Here is a 26,661-nt window from a genome sequence, read left to right on the forward strand (position 1 = left end):
TAGCAACCGCCTAGCAAAAAACTTTCTGCTCCAAACTTTCTCAAGCCAACATAAAGTTTGTCTCGACGAACTTTCGCATCTAGTTATTATTAATATTATTATTATTATTCTTCTGTAAATAACTATTGACTCAAACTCGCCCTAGAGCTTTAACTCTACATACTCCAAACTCGGCTCAGACACTCAAACTGATCTGAAGTTTTATGCTATATCTTTTCAGACTGATCGGACTTACGGTTTTCCTACAAATGACGATCAAAACTCGGAAAAAGTCCCATTGACTTAACATTGGGCATTCTAAAAAAATTCAAACTCACCAACCGACAAAAATTCAAATCTAAATCCCTTGAAAACTAAATCAAACTGCCATTCTATATATATTAGCCAATGAAACTCATTTAAACTAATAAACTCTATTTTCATACACTTATAAACTAATTAACTTAAATTGAATAACTAATTAACTAATAAACTCATGAATTCATAGACTTATGAACTCTTAAACTCATAAATTAATAAACTCTGAACTCTAAACTCATTTAAACTTATAAACTCTAAACTCAAAAAACTTGTACACTTATAAACTCATCAATTTATACACTTATAAACTCTAAACTCATAAACTCTGAGTGTGTGTGTGTGTGTGTGTGTGTGTGTGTATCTATCTATCTACCACTCTGAATACCATAGCAACCACCCAGAACACCCTAGTAACCACCCATAACACCCTAGCAACCGCCTAGCAACCACCCAGAACTACCTAGCAACCACCCAAAACACCCTAGCAACCACCCAAAATATCCTAGCAACCGCCTAGCAACCACCCATAATACCCTAGCAACCACCCAAAACACCCTAGCAACCACCCAGAACACCCTAGCAACCGCCTAGCAACCACCCAAAAGACCCTAGCAACCACCCAAAATACCCTAGCAACCGCCTAGCAACCACCCAAAAGACCCTAGCAACCACCCAAAATACCCTAGCAACCACCTAAAATACCCTAGCAACCGCCTAGCAACCACCCAATAGACCCTAGCAACCACCCTAAATATCCTAGCAACCGCATAGCAACCACCCAGAATACCCTAGCAACCACCCAAAACACCCTAGCAACCACCCAAAACACCCTAGCAACCACCCAGAACACCCTAGCAACCGCCTAGCAACCACCCAAAAGACCCTAGCAACCACCCAAAATATCCTAGCAACCGCCTAGCAACCACCCAGAATACCCTAGCAACCACCCAAAAGACCCTAGCAACCACCCAGAACACCTTAGCAACCTCCGAAAATATCCTAGCAACACCATAGGATAACCTATGCACCACCCATAACATCCTAGCAACCGCCTAGCAAAAAACGTTCTGGTCCAAACTTTCTCAAGCCAACTTAAAGTTTGTCTCGACGAACTTTCGCATCTAGTTATTATTATTCTTCTGTGAAAAACTATTGACTCAAACTCGCCCTAGAGCTTTAACTCTACATACTCCAAACTCGGCTCAGACACTCAAACTGATCTGAAGTTTTATGCTATATCTTTTCAGACTGATCGGACTTACGGTTTTCCTACAAATGACGATCAAAACTCGGAAAAACTCCCATTGACTTAACATTGGGCATTCTAAAAAAATTCAAACTCACCAACCGACAAAAATTCAAATCTAAATCCCTTGAAAACTAAATCAAACTGCCATTCTATATATATTAGCCAATGAAACTCATTTAAACTAATAAACTCTAATTTCATACACTTATAAACTAATTAACTTAAATTGAATAACTAATTAACTAATAAACTCATGAATTCATAGACTTATGAACTCTTAAACTCATAAATTAATAAACTCTGAACTCTAAACTCATTTAAACTTATAAACTCTAAACTCAAAAAACTTGTACACTTATAAACTCATCAATTTATACACTTATAAACTCTAAACTCATAAACTCTGAGTGTGTGTGTGTGTGTGTGTGTATCTATCTATCTACCACTCTGAATACCATAGCAACCACCCAGAACACCCTAGTAACCACCCATAACACCCTAGCAACCGCCTAGCAACCACCCAGAACTACCTAGCAACCACCCAAAACACCCTAGCAACCACCCAAAATATCCTAGCAACCGCCTAGCAACCACCCATAATACCCTAGCAACCACCCAAAACACCCTAGCAACCACCCAGAACAGCCTAGCAACCGCCTAGCAACCACCCAAAAGACCCTAGCAACCACCCAAAATACACTAGCAACCGCCTAGCAACCACCCAAAAGACCCTAGCAACCACCCAAAAGACCCTAGCAACCACCCAAAATACCCTAGCAACCGCCTAGCAACCACCCAAAAGACCCTAGCAACCACCCAAAATACCCTAGCAACACCATAGCAACCACACGAAACATCCTAGTAACCACCCATAACACCCTAGCAACCGCCTAGCAACCACCCAGAACACCCTAGCAACCACCCAAAATACCCTAGCAACACCATAGCAACCACACAAAACATCCTAGTAACCACCCATAACACCCTAGCAACCGCCTAGCAACCACCCAGAACACCCTAGCAACCACCCAGAATACCCTAGCAACCACCCAGAACACCCTAGCAACCACCTAGCAACCACCCAAAAGACCCTAGCAACCACCCAAAAGACCCTAGCAACCACCCAAAATATCCTAGCAACCGCCTAGCAACCACCCAGAAGACCCTAGCAACCACCCAAAATATCCTAGCAACTGCCTAGCAACCATCCATAATACCCTAGCAACCACCAAAAAAACCCTAGCAACCACCCAGAACACCCTAGCAACCGCCTAGCAACCACCCAAAAGACCCTAGCAACCACCTAAAAGACCCTAGCAACCAACCAGGACACCCTAGCAACCACCTAGCAACCACCCAGAACACCCTAGCAACCTCCCAAAATACCCTAGGAACACCATAGCAACCACCCATAAAATCCTAGAAACCGCCTAGCAAAAAACGTTCTGGTCCAAACTTTCTCAAGCCAACTTAAAGTTTGTCTCGACGAACTTTCGCATCTAGTTATGTTGGCTTGAGAAAGCCAACATATTGAAATCCTATTTAAACTTATTATTAATATTATTATTATTCTTCTGTAAATAACTGTTGACTCTAACTCGTCCTAGAGCTTTAACTCTACATACTCCAAACTCGGCTCAGACACTCAAACTGATCTGAAGTTAGTTGCTATATCTTTTTAGACTGATCGGACTTACGGTTTTCCTACAAATGACGATCAAAACTCGGAAAAACTCCCATTGACTTAACATTGGGCATTCTAATAAAATTCAAACTCACCAACCGACAAAAATTCAAATCTAAATCCCTTGAAGACTAATTCAAACTGCCATTCTATATATATTAGCCAATGAAACTCATTTAAACTAATAAACTCTAATCTCATACACTTATAAACTAATTAACTTAAATTGAATAACTAATTAACTAATAAACTCATGAATTCATGGACTTATGAACACTTAAACTCATAAATTAATAAACTCTGAACTCTAAACTCATTTAAACTTATAAACTCTAAACTCAAAAACTTGTACACTTATAAACTCATCAATTTATACACTTATAAACTCTAAACTCATAAACTCTGAGTGTGTGTGTGTGTGTGTGTGTGTATCTATCTATCTACCGCTCTGAATACCATAGCAACCATCAGAACACCCTAGCAACCACCTAGCAACCACCCAAAAGACCCTAGCAACCACCCAAAATATCCTAGCAACCACCCAAAAGACCCTAGCAACCACCCAAAACACCCTAGTAACCGCCTAGCAACCACCCAAAAGACCCTAGCAACCACCCAAAACACCCTAGCAACCACCCAAAATACCCTAGCAACACCATAGCAACCACACAAAACATCCTAGTAACCACCCATAACACCCTAGCAACCACCTAGCAACCACCCAGAACACCCTAGCAACCACCCAAAACACCCTAGCAACCACCCAAAATATCATAGCAACCGCCTAGCAACCACCCAAAACACCCTAGCAACCACCCAAAATACCCTAGCAACACCCTAGCAACCACCCAAAAGACCCTAGCAACCACCCAAAACACCCTAGCAACCACCCAAAATACCCTAGCAACACCATAGCAACCACACAAAACATCCTAGTAACCACCCATAAAACCCTAGCAACCGCCTAGCAACCACCCAGAACACCCTAGCAACCACCCAAAACACCCTAGCAACCACCCAGAACACCCTAGCAACCGCCTAGCAACCACCCAAAAGACCCTAGCAACCACCCAAAATACCCTAGCAACACCATAGAAACCACACAAAACATCCTAGTAACCACCCATAACACCCTAGCAACCGCCTAGCAACCACCCAGAACACCCTAGCAACCACCCAAAACACCCTAGCAACCACCCAAAATACCCTAGCAACCGCCTAGCAACCACCCAGAATACCCTAGCAACCACCCAAAACACCCTAGCAACCACCCAGAACACCCTAGCAACCGCCTAGCAACCACCCAAAAGACCCTAGCAACCACCCAAAATACCCTAGCAACACCATAGAAACCACACAAAACATCCTAGTAACCACCCATAACACCCTAGCAACCGCCTAGCAACCACCCAGAAAACCCTAGCAACCACCCAAAACACCCTAGCAACCACCCAAAATACCCTAGCAACCGCCTAGCAACCACCCAGAATACCCTAGCAACCACCCAAAACACCCTAGCAACCACCCAGAACACCCTAGCAACCGCCTAGCAACCACCCAAAAGACCCTAGCAACCACCCAGAATACCATAGCAACCACCCAAAATACCCTAGCAACCGCCTAGCAAGCACCCAAAAGACCCTAGCAACCACCCAAAATACCCTAGCAACACATTAGCAACCACACAAAACATCCTAGTAACCACCCAGAACACCCTAGCAACCGCCTAGCAACCACCCAAAACACCCTAGCAACCGCCTAGCAACCACCCAAAAGACCCTAGCAACCACCCAAAAGACCCTAGCAACCGCCTAGCAACCACCCAGAATACCCTAGCAACCACCCAAAACACCCTAGCAACCACCCAGAACACCCTAGCAACCGCCTAGCAACCACCCAAAAGACCCTAGCAACCACCCAGGACACCCTAGCAACCACCTAAAACACCCCAGAAACCACCCAAAACACCCTAGCAACCGCCTAGCAACCACCCAAAAGACCCTAGCAACCACCCAAAATACCCTAGCAACCACCCAGAATACCCTAGCAACCACCCTAAATACCCTAGCAACCGCCTAGCAACCACCCAAAAGACCCTAGCAACCACCCAGAACACCCTAGCAACCACCCAAAAGACCCTAGCAACCACCCAAAAGACCCTAGCAACCACCCAAAAGACCCTAGCAACCGCCTAGCAACCACCCAGAATACCCTAGCAACCACCCAAAATACCCTAGCAACCACCCAAAATACCCTAGCAACCGCCCAAAACACCCTAGCAACCACCCAGAACACCCTAGCAACCTCCCAAAATACCATAGCAACATCCTAGCAACCGCCTAGCAAAAAACTTTCTGGTCCAAACTTTCTCAAGCCAACATAAAGTTTGTCTCGACGAACTTTCGCATCTAGTTAAGTTGGCTTGAGAAAGCCAACATATTGAAATCCTATTTAAACTTATTATTATTAATATTATTATTATTCTTCTGTGAAAAACTATTGACTCAAACTCGCCCTAGAGCTTTAACTCTACATACTCCAAACTTGGCTCAGACACTCAAACTGATCTGAAGTTTTATGCTATATCTTTTCAGACTGATCGGACTTAGGGTTTTCCTACAAATGACGATCAAAACTCGGAAAAAGTCCCATTGACTTAACATTGGGCATTCTAAAAAAATTCAAACTCACCAACCGACAAAAATTCAAATCTAAATCCCTTGAAAACTAAATCAAACTGCCATTCTATATATATTAGCCAATGAAACTCATTTAAACTAATAAACTCTAATTTCATACACTTATAAACTAATTAACTTAAATTGAATAACTAATTAACTAATAAACTCATGAATTCATAGACTTATGAACTCTTAAACTCATAAATTAATAAACTCTGAACTCTAAACTCATTTAAACTTATAAACTCTAAACTCAAAAACTTGTACACTTATAAACTCATCAATTTATACACTTATAAACTCTAAACTCATAAACTCTGTGTGTGTGTGTGTGTGTGTGTGTGTGTGTGTATCTATCTATCTACCGCTCTGAATACCATAGCAACCACCCAGAACACCCTAGCAACCACCCAAAACACCCTAGCAACCACCCAGAACACCCTAGCAACCACCCAAAATATCCTAGCAACCACCCAAAAGACCCTAGCAACCACCCAAAACACCCTAGCAACCGCCTAGCAACCACCCAAAAGACCATAGCAACCACCCAAAACACCCTAGCAACCACCCAAAACACCCTAGCAACCGCCTAGCAACCACCCAAAAGACCCTAGCAACCACCCAAAATACCCTAGCAACACCATAGCAACCACACAAAACATCCTAGTAACCACCCAAAACACCCTAGCAACCGCCTAGCAACCACCCAAAAGACCCTAGCAACCACCCAAAACACCCTAGCAACCGCCTAGCAACCACCCAAAAGACCATAGCAACCACCCAAAACACCCTAGCAACCACCCAAAACACCCTAGCAACTGCCTAGCAACCACCCAAAAGACCCTAGCAACCACCCAAAATACCCTAGCAACACCATAGCAACCACACAAAACATCCTAGTAACCACCCAAAACACCCTAGCAACCGCCTAGTAACCACCCAAAAGACCCTAGCAACCACCCAAAATACCCTAGCAACACCATAGCAACCACACAAAACATCCTAGTAACCACCCATAACACCCTAGCAACCGCCTAGCAACCACCCAGAACACCCTAGCAACCACCCAAAACACCCTAGCAACCACCCAAAATATCCTAGCAACCGCCTAGCAACCACCCAGAATACCCTAGCAACCACCCAAAACACCCTAGCAACCACCCAAAACACCCTAGCAACCGCCTAGCAACCACCCAAAAGACCCTAGCAACCACCCAGAATACCATAGCAACCACCCAAAATACCCTAGCAACCGCCTAGCAACCACCCAAAAGACCCTAGCAACCACCCAAAATAGCCTAGCAACCACCCAGAATACCCTAGCAACCACCCAAAATACCCTAGCAACCACCCAGAACACCCTAGCAACCGCCTAGCAACCACCCAAAATACCCTAGCAACCACCCAAAATACCCTAGCAACCACCCAGGACACCCTAGCAACCACCTAACAACCACCCAGAACACCCTAGCAACCTCCCAAAATACCCTAGCAACACCATAGCAACACCATAGCAACATCCTAGCAACCGCCTAGCAAAAAACGTTCTGGTCCAAACTTTCTCAAGCCAACTTAAAGTTTGTCTCGACGAACTTTCGCATCTAGTTAAGTTGGCTTGAGAAAGCCAACATATTGAAATCCTATTTAAACTTATTATTAATATTATTAAGTTGGCTTGAGAAAGCCAACATATTGAAATCCTATTTAAACTTATTATTAATATTATTATTAATATTATTATTATTATTATTCTGTGGAAACCGTTGACTCAAACTCGCCCTAGAGCTTTAACTCTACATACTCCAAACTCGGCTCAGACAATCAAACTGATCTGAAGTTAGTTGCTATATCTTTTCAGACTGATCGGACTTACGGTTTTCCTACAAATGACGATCAAAACTCGGAAAAACTCCCATTGACTTAACATTGGGCATTCTAAAAAAATTCAAACTCACTAACCGACAAAAATTCAAATCTAAATCCCTTGAAAACTAAATCAAACTGCCATTCTATATATATTAGCCAATGAAACTCATTTAAACTAATAAACTCTAATCTCATACACTTATAAACTAATTAACTTAAATTTAATAACTAATTAACTAATAAACTCATGAATTCATAGACTTATGAACTCTTAAACTCATAAATTAATAAACTCTGAACTCTAAACTCATTTAAACTTATAAACTCTAAACTCAAAATCTTGTACACTTATAAACTCATACATTTATACACTTATAAACTCTAAACTCATAAACTCTGAGTGTGTGTGTGTCTGAGTGAGTGTGTGAGGGAGGTAGTCTGTTTGTGTGTGTGTGTGTGTGTGTGTGTATCTATCTATCCACCGCTCTGAATACCATAGCAACCACCCAGAACACCCTAGCAACAACCTAGCAACCACCCAGAACACCATAGCAACCACCCAAAAGACCCTAGCAACCACCCAAAATATCCTAGCAACCACCCAAAACACCCTAGCAACCACCCAAATGACCATAGCAACCACCCAAAAGACCCTAGCAACCACCCAAAACACCCTAGCAACCGCCTAGCAACCACCCAAAATACCCTAGCAACCACCCAAAACACCCTAGCAACCGCCTAGCAACCACCCAAAAGACCCTAGCAACCACCCAAAACACCCTAGCAACCGCCTAGCAACCACCCAAAAGACCCTAGCAACCACCCAAAATATCCTAGCAACCACCCAAAAGACCCTAGCAACCACCCAAAACACCCTAGCAACCGCCTAGCAACCACCCAAAAGACCCTAGCAACCACCCAAAACACCCTAGCAACCACCCAAAATACCCTAGCAACACCATAGCAACCACACAAAACATCCTAGTAACCACCCATAACACCCTAGCAACCACCCAAAACACCCTAGCAACCACCCAGAACACCCTAGCAACCGCCTAGCAACCACCCAAAAGACCCTAGCAACCACCCAAAACACCCTAGCAACCGCCTAGCAACCACCCAAAAGACCTTAGCAACCACCCAAAATACCCTAGCAACCGCCTAGCAACCAACCAAAAGACCCTAGCAACCACCCAAAATACCCTAGCAACCGCCTAGCAACCACCCAAAAGACCCTAGCAACCACCCAAAAGACCCTAGCAACCACCCTAAATATCCTAGCAACCGCATAGCAACCACCCAGAATACCCTAGCAACCACCCAAAACACCCTAGCAACCACCCAGAACACCCTAGCAACCGCCTAGCAACCACCCAAAAGACCCTTGCAACCACCCAAAATATCCTAGCAACCGCCTAGCAACCACCCAGAATACCCTAGCAACCACCCAAAACACCCTAGCAACCACCCAAAACACCCTAGCAACCTCCCAAAATACCCTAGCAACACCATAGCAACCACCCATAACATCCTAGCAACCGCCTAGCAAAAAACGTTCTGGTCCAAACTTTCTCAAGCCAACTTAAAGTTTGTCTCGACGAACTTTCGCATCTAGTTAAGTTGGCTTGAGAAAGCCAACATATTGAAATCCTATTTAAACTTATTATTATTATTCTTCTGTGGAAACTATTGACTCAAACTCGCCCTAGAGCTTTAACTCTACATACTCCAAACTCGGCTCAGACACTCAAACTGATCTGAAGTTTTATGCTATATCTTTTCAGACTGATCGGACTTACGGTTTTCCTACAAATGACGATCAAAACTCGGAAAAACTCCCATTGACTTAACATTGGGCATTCTAAAAAAATTCAAACTCACCAACCGACAAAAATTCAAATCTAAATCCCTTGAAAACTAAATCAAACTGCCATTCTATATATATTAGCCAATGAAACTCATTTAAACTAATAAACTCTAATTTCATACACTTATAAACTAATTAACTTAAATTGAATAACTAATTAACTAATAAACTCATGAATTCATAGACTTATGAACTCTTAAACTCATAAATTAATAAACTCTGAACTCTAAACTCATTTAAACTTATAAACTCTAAACTCAAAAACTTGTACACTTATAAACTCTAAACTCATAAACTCTGAGTGTGTGTGTGTGTGTGTGTGTGTGTATCTATCTATCTACCGCTCTGAATACCATAGCAACCACCCAGAACACCCTAGCAACCACCTAGCAACCACCCAAAAGACCCTAGCAACCACCCAAAATATCCTAGCAACCACCCAAAAGACCCTAGCAACCACCCAAAACACCCTAGCAACCGCCTAGCAACCACCTTAAAAGACCATAGCAACCACCCAAAACACCCTAGCAACCACCCAAAACACCCTAGCAACCGCCTAGCAACCACCCAAAAGACCCTAGCAACCACCCAAAATACCCTAGCAACCACCCAAAATACCCTAGCAACACCATAGCAACCACACAAAACATCCTAGTAACCACCCAAAACACCCTAGCAACCGCCTAGCAACCACCCAAAATACCCTAGCAACACCATAGCAACCACACAAAACATCCTAGTAACCACCCAGAACACCCTAGCAACCACCCAAAACACCCTAGCAACCACCCAAAATATCCTAGCAACCGCCTAGCAACCACCCAGAAAACCCTAGCAACCACCCAAAACACCCTAGCAACCACCCAAAACACCCTAGCAACCGCCTAGCAACCACCCAAAAGACCCTAGCAACCACCCAGAATACCATAGCAACCACCCAAAATACCCTAGCAACCGCCTAGAAACCACCCAAAAGACCCTAGCAACCACCCAAAATAGCCAAGCAACCACCCAGAATACCCTAGCAACCGCCTAGCAACCACCCAAAAGACCCTAGCAACCACCCTAAATATCCTAGCAACCACATAGCAAACACCCAGAATACCCTAGCAACCACCCAAAACACCCTAGCAACCACCCAGAACACCCTAGCAACCGCTTAGCAACCACCCAAAAGACCCTAGCAACCACCCAAAATATCCTAGCAACCGCCTAGCAACCACCCAGAATACCCTAGCAACCACCCAAAACACCCTAGCAACCACCCAAAACACCCTAGCAACCACCCAGAACACCCTAGCAACCGCCTAGCAACCACCCAAAATACCCTAGCAACCACCCAAAAGACCCTAGCAACCACCCAGGACACCCTAGCAACCACCTAGCAACCACCCAGAACACCCTAGCAACCTCCCAAAATACCCTAGCAACACCATAGCAACCACCCATAACATCCTAGCAACCGCCTAGCAAAAAACGTTCTGGTCCAAACTTTCTCAAGCCAACTTAAAGTTTGTCTCGACGAACTTTCGCATCTAGTTATTATTATTCTTCTTCTGTGAATAACTGTTGACTCAAACTCGCCCTAGAGCTTTAACTCTACATACTCCAAACTCGGCTCAGACACTCAAACTGATCTGAAGTTAGTTGCTTTATCTTTTCAGACTGATCGGACTTACGGTTTTCCTACAAATGACGATCAAAACTCGGAAAAACTCCCATTGACTTAACATTGGGCATTCTAAAAAAATTCAAACTCACCAACCGACAAAATTTCAAATCTAAATCCCTTGAAAACTAAATCAAACTGCCATTCTATATATATTAGCCAATGAAACTCATTTAAACTAATAAACTCTAATCTCATACACTTATAAACTAATTAACTTAAATTTAATAACTAATTAACTAATAAACTCATGAATTCATATACTTATGAACTCTTAAACTCATAAATTAATAAACTCTGAACTCTAAACTCATTTAAACTTATAAACTCTAAACTCAAAAACTTGCACACTTATAAACTCATCAATTTATACACTTATAAACTCTAAACTCATAAACTCTGAGTGTGTGTGTGTGTGTGTGTGTGTGTGTGTATCTATCTATCTACCGCTCTGAATACCATAGCAACCACCCAGAACACCCTAGCAACCACCTAGCAACCACCCAGAACACCCTAGCAACCACCCAAAAGACCCTAGCAACCACCCAAAATATCCTAGCAACCACCCAAAAGACCCTAGCAACCACCCAAAACACCCTAGCAACCGCCTAGCAACCACCAAAAAGACCCTAGCAACCACCCAAAATACCCTAGCAACACCATAGCAACCACACAAAACATCCTAGTAACCACCCATAACACCCTAGCAACCGCGTAGCAACCACCCAGAACACCCTAGCAAAACACCCTAGCAACCACCCAAAATATAATAGCAACCGCCTAGCAACCACCCATAATACCCTAGCAACCACCCAAAACACCCTAGCAACCGCCTAGCAACCACCCAAAAGACCCTAGCAACCACCCAAAATACCCTAGCAACCGCCTAGCAACCACCCAAAAGACCCTAGCAACCACCCAAAATAGCCTAGCAACCACCCAAAATACCCTAGCAACCACCCAAAATACCCTAGCAACCGCCTAGCAACCACCCAAAAGATCCTAGCAACCACCCAAAAGACCCTAGCAACCGCCTAGCAACCACCCAGAATACCCTAGCAACCACCCAAAACACCCTAGCAACCACCCAGAACACCCTAGCAACCGCCTAGCAACCACCCAAAAGACCCTAGCAACCACCCAAAATAGCCTAGCAACCGCCTAGCAACCACCCAGAATACCCTAGCAACCACCCAAAACACCCTAGCAACCACCCAGAACACCCTAGCAACCGCCTAGCAACCACCCAGAATACCCTAGCAACCACCCAAAACACCCTAGCAACCACCCAGAACACCCTAGCAACCACCTAGCAACCACCCAAAACACCCTAGCAACCACCAAAAAGACCCTAGCAACCGCCTAGCAACCACCCAGAATACCCTAGCAACCACCCAAAACACCCTAGCAACCACCAAAAAGACCCTAGCAACCGCCTAGCAACCACCCAAAAGACCCTAGCAACCACCCAAAACACCCAGGAACCACCTAGCAACCACCCAAAAGACCCTAGCAACCACCCAAAAGACCCTAGCAACCACCCAGAACACCCTAGCAACCGCCTAGCAACCACCCAGAATACCTTAGCAACCGCCTAGCAACACCATAGCAACCACCCAGAACACCCTAGCAACCGCCTAGCAACACCCTAGCAACCACCCAAAATACCTTAGCAACCGCCTAGCAACAACATAGCAACCACCCAGAACACCCTAGCAACCGCCTAGCAACCACCCAGAATACCCTAGCAACTGCTTAGCAACACCATAGCAACCACCCAGAATACCCTAGCAACCGCCTAGCAACACCATAACGACCACCCATAACATCCTTGCAACTGCCTAGCAAAAAACATTCTGGTCCAAACTTTCTCAAGCCAACTTAAAGTTTGTCTCGACGAACTTTCGCATCTAGTTAATATTATTATTCTTCTGTGAAAAACTGTTGACTCAAACTCCTCCTAGAGCTTTAACTCTACATACTCCAAACTCGGCTCAGACCTTCAAACTGATCTGAAGTTAGTTGCTTTATCTTTTCAGACTGATCGGACTTACGGTTTTCCTACAAATGACGATCAAAACTCGGAAAAACTCCCATTGACTTAACATTGGGCATTCTAAAAAAATTCAAACTCACCAACCGACAAAAATTCAAATCTAAATCCCTTGAAAACTAAATCAAACTGCCATTCTATATATATTAGCCAATGAAACTCATTTAAACTAATAAACTCTAATCTCATACACTTATAAACTAATTAACTTAAATTTAATAACTAATTAACTAATAAACTCATGAATTCATAGACTTATGAACTCTTAAACTCATAAATTAATAAACTCTGAACTCTAAACTCATTTAAACTTATAAACTCTAAACTCAAAAACTTGTACACTTATAAACTCATCAATTTATACACTTATAAACTCTAAACTCATAAACTCTGAGTGTGTGTGTGTGTGTGTGTGTGTATCTATCTATCTACCGCTCTGAATACCATAGCAACCACCCAGAACACCCTAGCAACCACCTAGCAACCACCCAGAACACCCTAGCAACCGCCTAGCAACCACCCAAAAGACCCTAGCAACACCATAGCAACCACACAAAACATCCTAGTAACCACCCATAACACCCTAGCAACCGCCTAGCAACCACCCAGAACACCCTAGCAACCACCCAAAACACCCTAGCAACCACCCAAAATACCCTAGCAACACCATAGCAACCACACAAAACATCCTAGTAACCACCCATAACACCCTAGCAACCGCCTAGCAACCACCCAGAACACCCTAGCCGTCACCCAAAACACCCTAGCAACCACCCAAAATATCCTAGCAACCGCCTAGCAACCACCCAGAATACCCTAGCAACCACCCAAAACACCCTAGCAACCACCCAGGACACCCTAGCAACCGCCTAGCAACCACCCAAAAGACCCTAGCAACCACCCAGAATACCATAGCAACCACCCAAAATACCCTAGCAACCGCCTAGCAACCACCCAAAAGACCCTAGCAACCACCCAAAAGACCCTAGCAACCACCCAAAATAGCCTAGCAACCACCCAAAATACCCTAACAACCACCAAGCAACCACCCAAAAGACCCTAGCAACCACCCTAAATATCCTAGCAACCGCATAGCAACCACCCAGAATAGCCTAGCAACCACCCAAAACACCCTAGCAACCACCCAGAACACCCTAGCAACCACCCAAAATATCCTAGCAACCGCCTAGCAACCACCCAGAAGACCCTAGCAACCACCCAAAAGACCCTAGCAACCACCCAAAATATCCTAGCAACCGCCTAGCAACCACCCAGAATACCCTAGCAACCACCCAAAAAACCCTAGCAACCACCCAGAACACCCTAGCAACCGCCTAGCAACCACCCAAAAGACCCTAGCAACCTCCCAAAATACCCTAGGAACACCATAGCAACCACCCAAAAAACCCTAGCAACCACCCAGAACACCCTAGCAACCGCCTAGCAACCACCCAGAACACCCTAGCAACCTCCCAAAATACCCTAGGAACACCATAGCAACCACCCATAAAATCCTAGCAACCGCCTAGCAAAAAACTTTCTGCTCCAAACTTTCTCAAGCCAACATAAAGTTTGTCTCGACGAACTTTCGCATCTAGTTATTATTCTTCTGAGACTAAAAAATATAACTTTAATGCAGCCTAGAGCTTTAACTCTACATACTCCAAACTCGGCTAAGACACTCAAACTGTTCTGACTCGAGTTGCTTTCTCTTTTCTAACTGATCGGACTTACAGTTTTCCTAAAAATGATGATCAAAACTCGGAAAAACTCCCATTGACTTAACATTGTGGAATGTTTTCATTTTCAAACTGACCAACCGACAAAAATTCAAATCTAAAAACCTTGAAGACTAAACCAAACTGCCGTTCTATATACTATATGAGCCATTGAGACTCATTTAATAAACTCATCTATCTATCTACTTCAAACTAAATTAAACTTCAAACTAAATTAAACTCAAACTAAATTAAACTTTAAACTAAATTAAACTTCAAACTAATTTAAACTTTAAACTTCAAACTAATTTAAACTTCAAACTACTAAATTTACTTAATTTAAACTAATAAACTCATCTATCTATCTATCTACTTCAAACTAAATCAAACTTCAAACTAAATTAAACTTCAAACTAATTTAAACTTCAAACTAATTTAAACTTTAAAGGGGTGGTTCGGGATTGTTGACATCGGACCTCATTTTTAAGTCAGCCTGGTTGTTATTCATCAGTGGAGACATTTTTTTTAAAAAATTATCCAGTCCTTATATTTGGATAGTTAGCCGATGCTAGGCTAGCGCGAGTCAATGGTATATGTTAGCCAGCCATTAAAAAACGTTTTACCCACTCCACAGTGCACCAAACGCAAATCAATTATAACACTAGACTATCGATGTATATGTCCGTTGAGAGAATAATGTTAGAAATCAAACTTACCTTTCATCACATTGCATTAGTTATAATTTGTTCCCTGTAATCATAAGCCTTGTCTACAGCAGCAGCGGAGTGATATTGATTACCTAGGCAACCGAGTGAGCCGGTACACACATGACGCAAGTGTATTTACCTGCCGCTGGTACACTGTAGTGCGCTTCTGTTCTGTGTTTACTTTTTGCCGCATTACTACTAGCAAAGTAAAATTCCGCAGCTGCTGAGAAACTAGTTCCTTTGGGATCATTGAGATGAAAGGTAAGTTTGATTCCTAACATTATTCTCTCAACGGACATTTGCATCAATAGTCTAGTGTTATAATTGATTTGCGTTTGGTGCACTGTGGAGTGGGTAAAACGGTTTTTAATGGCTGGCTAACATATACCATTGACTCGCGCTAGCCTAGCATCGGATAACTATCCAAATATAAGGACTGGATAATTTTGAAAAAAAAATGTCTCCACTGATGAATAACAACCAGGCTGACTTAAAAATTAGGTCCGATGTCAAAAATCCCGAACCACCCCTTTAAACTAATTTAAACTTCAAACTACTAAATTTACTTCATTTAAACTTATAAACTCTAAACTCATACACTTATAAACTAATTAACTTATAAACTCATGAATTCATAGACTTATGAACTCTTAAACTCATAAATATATAAACTCTGAACTCTTAAACTCATTTAAACTTATAAACTGTAAACTCATTTAAACTTATAAACTCTAAACCTAGTACACTTATAAACTCTAAACTCATAAACTCTGAGTGTGCGTGCGCTACATGCTAATAGCGATTAGCCAAGATCATGCTACACTCTAAAAACTCCTGGGTTATTTCTTCAACCCATTTTATGGGTTATTTGTGTTGGGTTAAAATGATGGGTTATTTTTTCAGAGAGTAACCATTTTCTGGATTATAGGGCTAATATTTTGACCCAATTCATGGGTTGTTTTGGTTTCTGGGTTATTTTTCAAAGAGTAACCCATGTTCTGGGTTATAGGGTTGGCTTTCTCTCTCTCTCTCTCTCTCTCTCTCTCTCTCTCTCTCTCTCTCTCTCTCGCAGTTGTTCTGGAATTTTCTCACAACAGTCGTTTGAAATAACCGTCACTTCGCGCTCGATCCGTTTTGGCCTGTGCTTCATCGGTGCAACTTCATCTATATTCAAGGTAAGAGAGTATTTTGAACACGGTACTGAGCCGTTGCTGGGTGCCGCGGACAGACCGCCGGTGTGTGTAGGCTAACGTTACACTCATAGAGAATGTGTTCGAATTTTAAAGACGAACACTATTTGCATCGATAGTCTAGTGTTATAATTGATTTGCGTTTGGTGCACTGTGCACAGTGGTGCACTGTGGAGCGGCGCTGCGCTTCGCGTCCGGTGTGCGAGCCCCTTGAGACAGTGCACGTCCGGTGTGCGATACCTCGAGTTGTCCTAGACGCGACGCGGCGCTTCTCGTCCGGTGTGCGAGCCCCATAGCCGCGGCTACAGAGCGACGAGGCAACACAACAGTTGAGTTATGTTTACCAGCTGTGCCGTGCTTATCATATTATACAGTGCTCTACTAGTGAGAGTTAAAGAAGCGGGTCAAGTCTTCAAATTGTTTCTAACCTCTATATTGCTATGTTTTCTCCAGGTTATTTTGAATGGACAGTTTTGTCGCTGATAAGCTAACTGAGTGGCAGCTGTCTGAGCTGACAGAGAATTTTAGAGGTGAGCATTTTACTCTTATTGCCCTTATATCATCTCTCTATACCTACATTTTTCTAATTTATTTTTTTTAATAAGACTTAAATGTGTCAGTGCAAGATTTTGTGAAAGTCACAACTTCTTCAACAGTGGGGTATGTACAGTACAACCCTAAAAGATTATTGTGCCTTGTCTTTAAGCTGTTATGCATAAGAATGGGCTGTCATTACACTTTTTAATGAAAGAAAATATGTCATTCACACAAAATGGGTAATGTTAATGCTGCAAAAGAACCACATTAGTAAACTAGCAATTTGGGCCACGTAAAAAAAAAAAAAAAAGCCACTGCATTCCCTTAAAAGTGATTATTTGTTAGCTTGATAATGAAAGAGTGTCTGGTGAGTGGTTCACAATTGTCTCGACTTATTAACAATACTCATGTTGTCTTGTTTTCTGTTTTTCAGATAGATGAGGAGGCATTTCTTCTCTTTGATGAGGACACTATCAAAAATCTTGTCCCCAAAGTTGGCCCCAGGCTTAAATTCCTGAGGCTCTTCTGAGAATTGTTGTTTATTTTTCTATTTTTTATTTCTAATATTGTTATTACAGTGTGACCTAAAATAAATATGAAAATAAACATGTCCAAGTGTGTGTTTTTTCTTATAGATTTTTATTTAATGCAATAAAAATGTAAAAGTGCTTGAAGTGTGTAATATAATGTAAAACAAAGTTTTATTTTCTGAAATAAGGCATACTGGGATAGTGACCCAACTTTTGGGTTATTTCTACCCAGATGTTGGGTTTTTTAAACCCAACATTTGGGTCCGGTATTTAACCCAGAATTTGGGTCAAAAAGCATAACCCAATTTTCTGAGTTGAAATAACCCATAAATTAGTTGGTCCCTTTTTAACCCAGGAGTTGGGTCAAAAATAACCCATTATGGGTTATTTTTGACCCAGGAGTTTTTAGAGTGTAAGAACTCTATAAAAACTCCATAGTAACCATCTGTGACAACTACCAACCACCTAGTAACACCATATCAACCGCCCTGAATACCATAGCAACCACCCAGAACACCCTAGCAACCACCTAGCAACCACCCAGAATACCCTAGCAACCACCCAAAATACCCTAGCAACACCATAGCAACCACCCAGAACACTCTAATAACCACCCAAAATACCCTAGCAACACCCTAGCAACCACCCAAAACATCCTAGTAACCACCCATAATACCCTAGCAACTGCCTAGCAACCACCCAAAATACCCTAGCAACCGCCTAGCAACCACCCAAAATATCCTAGCAACCACCCAAAAGACCCTAGCAACCACCCAAAATACCCTAGCAACACCATAGCAACCACCCAGAACACTCTAGTAACCACCCAGAATTCCCTAGCAACACCCTAGCAACCACCCAAAACATCCTAGTAACCACCCATAACACCCTAGCAACCGCCTAGCAATCACCCAGAACACCCTAGCAACTGCCTAGCAACCACCCAGAATACCCTAGCAACCACCCAAAACAGCCTAGCAACCACCCATAACACCCTAGCAACCGCCTAGCAACCACCCAGAATACCTTAGCAAGCACCTAGCAATCACCCAGGACACTTTAGAAACCCACTAGAAACACCCTAGCAACTTTTTAACTTTAAACTACTTCAAACTTTAAACTACTTTAAACTTCAAACTAATTTAAACTTCAAACTACTTTAAACTAATTTAAACTTCAAGCTAATTTAAACTTCAAATGAATTTAAACTTTAAACTAATTTAAACTTTAAACTAATTTAAACTTTAAACTACTTTAAACTTTAAACTACTTTAAACTTCAAACTACTTTAAACTAATTTAAACTTCAAACTAAATTAAACTTCTTCAAACTTTCTGGTCCAAACTTTCTCAAGCCAACTTAAAGTTTGTCTCGACGAACTTTCGCATCTAGTTCAATGTTAGAATGCATAGTTCAGGTCAGCCGGAACCAGGAACATGTACTTGTTACATCATAAGAAGGATGGCGTCTACGCTAATATTAGTCTCTCTGTTTATCCCAAGGTTTACCGCAGTCCGCCGGATCCAGGCTGTGTCCAGATCTGATGAAGGACCTGCGCCTGGACACGACGACAACGCAGTCCTGAAGTGTCATCTAGGCTCTCCCCTGTGAAGGCCTCCTTCCCTTCCCTTTACCTCTGTACAGATAAAACATTGTCGTTTTTAAACTGTGCAGGACAGTGGCCCTCCAGGACCGAGTTTGAGAAACCCTGCCCTAGCGCGTCTACACATCGACGTTGGCTGGGTGCTAATTCTTGTTCCCCTAACTAGCTTTCTTCCTTAATCGACAAACAGACTTCCGCAAATGTCCTCTAAATGCTTTAATCACGGCCGGAGGATCTTTCGAGCAGTTCTCAGAGAATCTCCCCCAAGAAGAAGCAAGGCCCGATGATCTCAGACAAATTCCATTGAGAATCCCATCAACTAACACGAATACAACAGTTTTGATAGAATAAGGAGGTATAGCAAAAATGTCATGCTGCATTACATAATTTCCCCACAATTTGATTGGTTTTCAAAGACAAACCCTTCTGTTACTAGGTAAAGCAAACTTTGTTTTAATGATTACTTCATTGTTAATCACAAGGTTCAAACTTAGTCATCTGTCTAGTTTCATTTCCCATATTTGTTATTTTTACACTCACACAACCAAAGTAAAAGGGGTATGGCAACACAACATACAACATTCAAAAACACAGGACAGAATGTTTTAATACATTGTGTTTTAAAGTGTTATGTTAGGCCAAAAAAGAGAAATAAGTTTAGATGTTAGAAACGTGGTTAGTTTAATATACAGTTTACTATTTTATCTATTAAAAATCCACCACAAAGGTAATTTATTATAACATATCTTCTAATGCGGCCTCTTAAACACTGCAACAATTATTATTATTATTTTTATAGTGCAATTGATGTCATTGGAACTGTGGCTAGCAGGACGAGGCAGAGGGCCGTGGGAGAGCGGCACGAGGCCGTCGCACCGGTCTCGTATCTCTCACTGTCGTCGCTCCTCCTTTATGCTTCCGCTCATCCGTGAGAGATACGAGACCGGTGCGTCGCGCAGGTGTCACTCATCAGTAATTACGCCACCGGCCTCGTGCCGCTCTCCCATGGCCCTCGGCCTCGTCCTGCTTGCCACAGGAACCTTAACCATTACCGAACCTATGGATCCCCTTGACGAAGGGTGAATTATTCAGCCAATTACAATTGAATTATAAAAACCTGATAATACCTGAATTATACAAACTAGTTTGTTGCCCTTACAGCTCCTCATGTATAGGCACTTCCTCTTCCTCATTTACTGTGATGTTCAGTTCATCTTCAGTTATCTTGCCATCTGTGTTGCGATCTTGATTATTGAACATGTCCTTTAGGACAGTGTCGCTGTCTATTCCTGGATGTATGCGGCCTCTGCCTTCAGCCACCTGTAGCATAATGAATGCTGAAAACTGCAGAAGAAAAGAACAAAAATAATCGGTAAGCAGATGCGATATACATGCATGTCACAAGTAATACCAGTCACAGAGGTCTCTGTATTTTCTCTTCAAATGTGTGTGATAGGAGGGAGTCTGTTTAATCGTATGCTGACTTGATTAGACATTTTGTGTTCTCGAGTTCACACTGTTGTTGTGCAAATGAGTGAGCCAGAGCGCATTAAGGGTTTTCTGTTAGAACGGTGTCGTGTCGACAATAAATTTATTCTAGAGCTGTTGTAAAGCCAAAACAATCTCTGTTACATTAATTTCCTATTATCACTGTAAAGCTGCTTTGAAACAATCTATCTTGTTAAAAGCGCTATGTAAATGAAGGTGACTTGACTTGCTACAGACTGGGCCATTGGGCCAATCAGAGCAGAGCAGGCTCTTGGATAGGAGGGGTTTAGAGAGACTGATTCATCCATCGAGTCGTTTGAGAATCATTGAAAATGTATGTGCACCTGAAAAGTCTCCCGTGTGTTGTGGTCGTAAAGAGATGGTTCTACATTTAACCCCAGTCAGCCCCAATTTTGGCAAGTGATGCATACATGACATACCCAAAATAAAAAGGTTGCTGCTCATAAGTCATTCTGAATAGACACATAACCAACATATATTTAGAAAGCCAACCCTTGAGAGTTTACAGTTCAAGACTCAAAATTAACCAGACTGTTATTAATATTGAGATATACGGTATAAGCTCAAACATAAAAACAAAAACAACAAATATTAAGAATATATTTATTAAATGTATAAAAATATTATTTGAATTTAGGATAGCAACTTATAACCACAACCACAAATTTGAGGATGATATCTCTAAAATTATGCATTTTATGAAGCCTGTTGTGAGACCATGTCAGGGGAAGTTTTAGAGAAGGCTAATAAGATTCTTATCAAATATTTTATTGCCCTGTAAACACCCATTTACAGTCTTTGACTAATGTCTGGTGAGGAGAACTGGCACCATTCATGTTCTATTCATTTAAATCGACCAACCTGGTGGTGGTGGTTGAGGAGAGATCCCCTGATATGATTGTAAAGCGCTTTGGGTGTACAGTAGTACATATGAAAGCGCTATATAAATGCCTCATTCATTCATTCATTCAACCTTTCATACCTCTGCCGGTATGAGACTTAATCTTCATTATTATTCCGGTCGCGGTTTAAAATGGTTTCAAGTCATAAAAAGATTTTGAAATATGTTATATTTAGCATTTTAGATGAAGCTATGGGCTATCCTTACCTAGCATATGCATTCTGTAAACATTCTTTATTCATATGAAAACGCCAAATCGCACGAAAATCACACACAAAACACAAATACTTCAATCGTGCATTTATTAGCTTCTTGTTTCAGGTGAAGAGATGTCACTTTCGCTTTGTTATCACGGATGTCCAGAATGAGGAAGTGTACACAGGACGTGTCATGCAGAAGAGATCACGTTGAACCACGTGAGATGATTGACAGCTGTACAGCAAATGATAGAGCTCTGAGGTCAAATCTGACGCAAATCAGGAAGAGGAGACACACATCTTGCTCCGTTCGCTGTTTGAGCTCTTCAGATCGCATAATTCAGTGGAAAATGAATAGAAATGTTAGGTAAGGATAGCCCATAGCTTCATCTAAAATGCTAAATATAACATATTTCAAAATCTTTTTATGACTTGAAACCATTTTAAACCACGACCGGAATATGATACAAATACTTGATGGTGTTTTAAAGTGAGCTTTAAATAAAAGTGTAATATTAATAAATTAAATTGTGTCATGTAGCTTGAGGCTACCTGTTGTGCTAATGCACCTGCTGCAGGAGCTTTCTATTCCATACAATCAATTTTTAAAAATAATTCGCATTTCAAGTTCCAAGAACAGTTTTTTGTTGTTTGTTTTCTAACAAGACTTAAGTTAATAGGTGGATTATTCATGTATAGTGGAATTACATGGGTGTCGATGGCCAAGCATTATGCCAGAAGAAAGGCTATAATGGCTGAATTCAAACAAAAGAATAAGGATAAAAGAATAATGAAGATTAAGTCTCATACCGGCAGAGGTGTGAAAGGTTGGTCGATTTAAATGAATAGAACATGAATGTATGACGAAATATTTTACTAGCATGTGATAATTAATCATTATTTCTCCAAATATGCGCACCATTGGACTAATAGCCCTGGCGGATGCTGTATATTATATGTATTTGAGCACAAATAAACCGGAGAAGACGAGAATGAATGTTATGTGAGTGATGATTTCTATTCAAAATAATGATCGTTACAGATTAATTATTTTGCACTCCTGGCATAAATTAAGAAAGTAATGTCACTGCAAACCAGTTAAATCATAAACAGTGGTCAAATATCGAAGCTGGAGTCTTAAACCTTTCTTATGATGCTGAGTTTGTCCAGATCAAGTAAGAGTGTGATGTTTTGACGAGTAATGAATTTTGAACAACAATAATCCGGGATCACCAGTGATCCCTGATGGGCAAGGGGATAAACTCAATTCTGATCAAGATAAAAAGACAGAAACGGCAATTGTGAGGGGGATGGCCAAGCTTTGGTCAATGTGACTTGCCACACACACACACTGTCTGCTCTTGTCTATGGCTCAGGTTACGTTCTTTGGATTATTATCTATATCTCTTCGCGCCCCGACGAAACTTGCCAATTCAAGAAATTAACGGAATGCATAGCTGATATAAAAATTTGGATGACTAGTAATTTCCTGTAACTTAATTCTGAGAAAACAGAGTTTCTAATGATTGGACCAAAAACCTCTGCACATACTGTACTAACCTAGAATACTGCCTAACAATTGATGGCTGCTCTGTCAAGTCTTCGTCGTCGGTTAAGAACCTGGGTGTGCTCTTTGATACCAATCTTGAAAGCCACGTTTCTAGCATCTGTAAAACCGCATTCTTCCATCTTAAAAATATATCTAAATTACGACATATGCTTTCAATGAAAAATGCGGAACAGTTAGTTCATGCATTCATGACCTCAAGGCTATATTATTGTAATGCACTTATGGGTGGTTGCCCTGCACGCATAATAAACAAACTACAGCTGGTCCAAAATGCAGCAGCTAGAGTTCTTAATAGAACCAGGAAGTATGACCATTTTAGCCCAGTTCTGTCAACACTGCATTGGCTCCCTATTAAACATTGTATACATTTTTAAATATTGCTGATTACTTACAAAGTACTAAATGGTTTAGCTACCCAGTACTTGAGAGAATTCTTAACGCATTATAGTCCTTCACATCTATTGCGATCTCAAAACTCTGGCCACTTGATAATACCTAGAATATCAAAATCGACTGCTGGTAGTAGATCCTTTTCCTATTTAGCACCAAAACTTTGGAACAGTCTTCCTAACATTGTCCGGGAAGCAGACACACTCTGTCAGTTCAAAGCTAGATTAAAGACACATTTCTTTGACCTGGCATTCAATACATTATAGACTTCTATAATTCAATGTTAGGCTGCATAGATTACGTCAGCCGGAACTGGGAACACTTCCCATAATTCCTGATGTACTCGTTACATCATAAGAAGAATGGCATCTACGCTAATTTTAGAGTCTTTGTTTATCCCGAGGTTTTTCCCGCAGCCTGCCGGATCCAGGCCGTATCCAGATCTGACAAAGGACCTTCGTCTGGACCCGATGACAACGCAGTGCTGAAGTGCCAACTAGTCTCTCCCTATGGAGGATCCCTTTACCACTCTACAGATAAAGCATTGTCTGGAAAATTCGTTTCGCATACCTACCCCGAAGTGACAAAATAAAATAAAATTCTGTATCAAAATTTATAAGGAAAGACCAGTACTTTGTTTAGGCTTGGTTTGTAGGAAATTACAAACCTGCGCACATATATTCAAACGCACATAACTATAGAACCAATTCTTAATGCGCATGTGTCACAGTGTTGGGTTTGTCATGTGTCTTGTCTGGTTTGTTGTGAGCACATGGCTTTTCTTGTATTCCTTGTGCCATGTGCTCTCCTGTCAATTGTTTAGCCCCTCCCATCTTGTTACCTGATTAATTATTTGCCCCACCTGCTTTCCCCATTATCCTCTTGTTTGCTTCCCTATTTAGTCTCCCTGTGTTTGCAGTCCAGTGCTGGTTCGTTATTTATGTTTCTCTTGTGTTCTGGTCCTGACTTTTGCCTGTCTTGTTTTTCCCCCTTGAGGAGGTTTTTGTTTGTAGTTTTGTTTTGTTTAATAAAGATCCTTCCTGCACTTGAATCCTCTCTCACTAATTCAATGAGTCGTGACAGCATGTGAACGCCATCAGCGTTTATCACAGGTTCGCGTTTAAAGTCTGTGTAGAGAGAATGGTCTTAGCGGCCCCTAATTTAATAAGAAATGATCGTTGCGACGGAAGCGAATCAATCAAAACTAACTTTAGCTGGAAAATAACTTTATTAAAGAACCGCTATAAAGCCGAAACAATCTCTGTTACCTTAAATTATACGCTTATCTCTGTAAAGCTGCTTTGAAACAATCTACATTGTTAAAAGCGCTATATAAATGAAGATGACTTGACTTGACAGTGTAAGTACCCTCCCTGGAATACCATCCAGACCTGTGGCTTTTCTGGGATTGGCATTTTTAAACACTTCCTTAACATCAGCTATGCTAACATCGGGTACCAGGGTATCTGTAGATTGTGACTGTATAGGCTCAGTCTCACCCATTTTGACTTCAAAGCAGACAAAGTGATTTAATATATTTTTTTTTTTGCTAATGAATCACATTTTCTGCTGAAGTGGCCTTCAATTTTCTGTTTATAGGCTGATTTTGCCAGTTGATTGCCCTATTCAGGTTGGACCTGGCTGTTCTATACAGTTCAACATTACCAGCCCTGAGAGTCATGCTCTCTCAGCCGAAGCATGAAATCTTGTCAACCATGGTTTATTATTAGGATAACATTTGATGCGTTTCTCTACAGTGACATTGTCAATGCAGAACTGTAGATATGACAGGACTGTAGATGTATGGTCATTTATGCTCTCTTGTACAAATAAATCCCAATGACATTTTAATCTGACACTGTTAGCTTTTTATCTAATCTAGCATTTCGCTAGCCTGTTAATTGCCATTTGTGCACAACGTCTCTTTTCTCTCTTGCGCTCTAATAATAAAATAATAATAATAATTCATTACATTTTATATAGCGCTTTTCTCGGCACTCAAAGCGCTTTACATAGAAGGGGGAATCTCCTCAACCACCACCAATGTGCAGCATCCACTTGGATGATGCGACGGCAGCCATATTGCGCCAGAACGCCCACCACACACCAGCTTACTGGTGGAGAGGAGACAGTGATGAAGCCAATCAGTGTATGGGGATGATTAGGAGGCCATGATGGACAGAGGCCACTGGGCAAATTTGGCCAGGATGCCGGGGTTACACCCCTACTCTTTCGAAAGACATCCTGGGATTTTTTATGACCACAGAGAGTCAGGACCTCGGTTTAACGTCTCATCCGAAGGACGGTGCTCTTTGACAGTATAGTGTCCCCATCACTATACTGGGGCATTAGGACCCACACAGACCACAGGGTGAGCACCCCCTGCTGGCCTCACCAACACCTCTTCCAGCAGCAACCTGGTTTTCTCAGGAGGTCTCCC

The 26,661-nt window shown here is 41.8% G+C and overlaps 1 protein-coding gene and 2 long non-coding RNA genes across 3 annotated transcripts in view; 2 read left to right on the plus strand and 1 right to left on the minus strand.

Moving 5' to 3' along the window:
* The window catches only part of LOC309511586, an 83,139-nt gene that overhangs the window by 32,664 nt on the left and 23,814 nt on the right, over nt 1-26,661 (plus strand). The window lies entirely within an intron of this gene.
* LOC309511565 lies at nt 16,873-18,131 on the plus strand. The gene is made up of 3 exons (XR_014210677.1): nt 16,873-16,969; nt 17,438-17,514; nt 17,955-18,131. It is a non-coding gene; the product is annotated as an uncharacterized lncRNA (long non-coding RNA).
* Nucleotides 20,244-26,661, minus strand: part of fkbp10a (FKBP prolyl isomerase 10a) — a 346,331-nt gene continuing 339,913 nt past the window's right edge. The window contains exon 10 of the mRNA XM_082186736.1: nt 20,244-20,998. Within this exon, the coding sequence (XP_082042862.1) occupies nt 20,810-20,998 (189 nt within the window). The 3' untranslated portion in view covers nt 20,244-20,809. The remainder of the gene's footprint in view (nt 20,999-26,661) is intronic.

The sequence above is a fragment of the Leuciscus leuciscus genome, assembly GCF_965113295.1.
Source record: "Leuciscus leuciscus genome assembly, chromosome: 12".
NCBI lineage: Eukaryota > Metazoa > Chordata > Actinopteri > Cypriniformes > Leuciscidae > Leuciscus > Leuciscus leuciscus.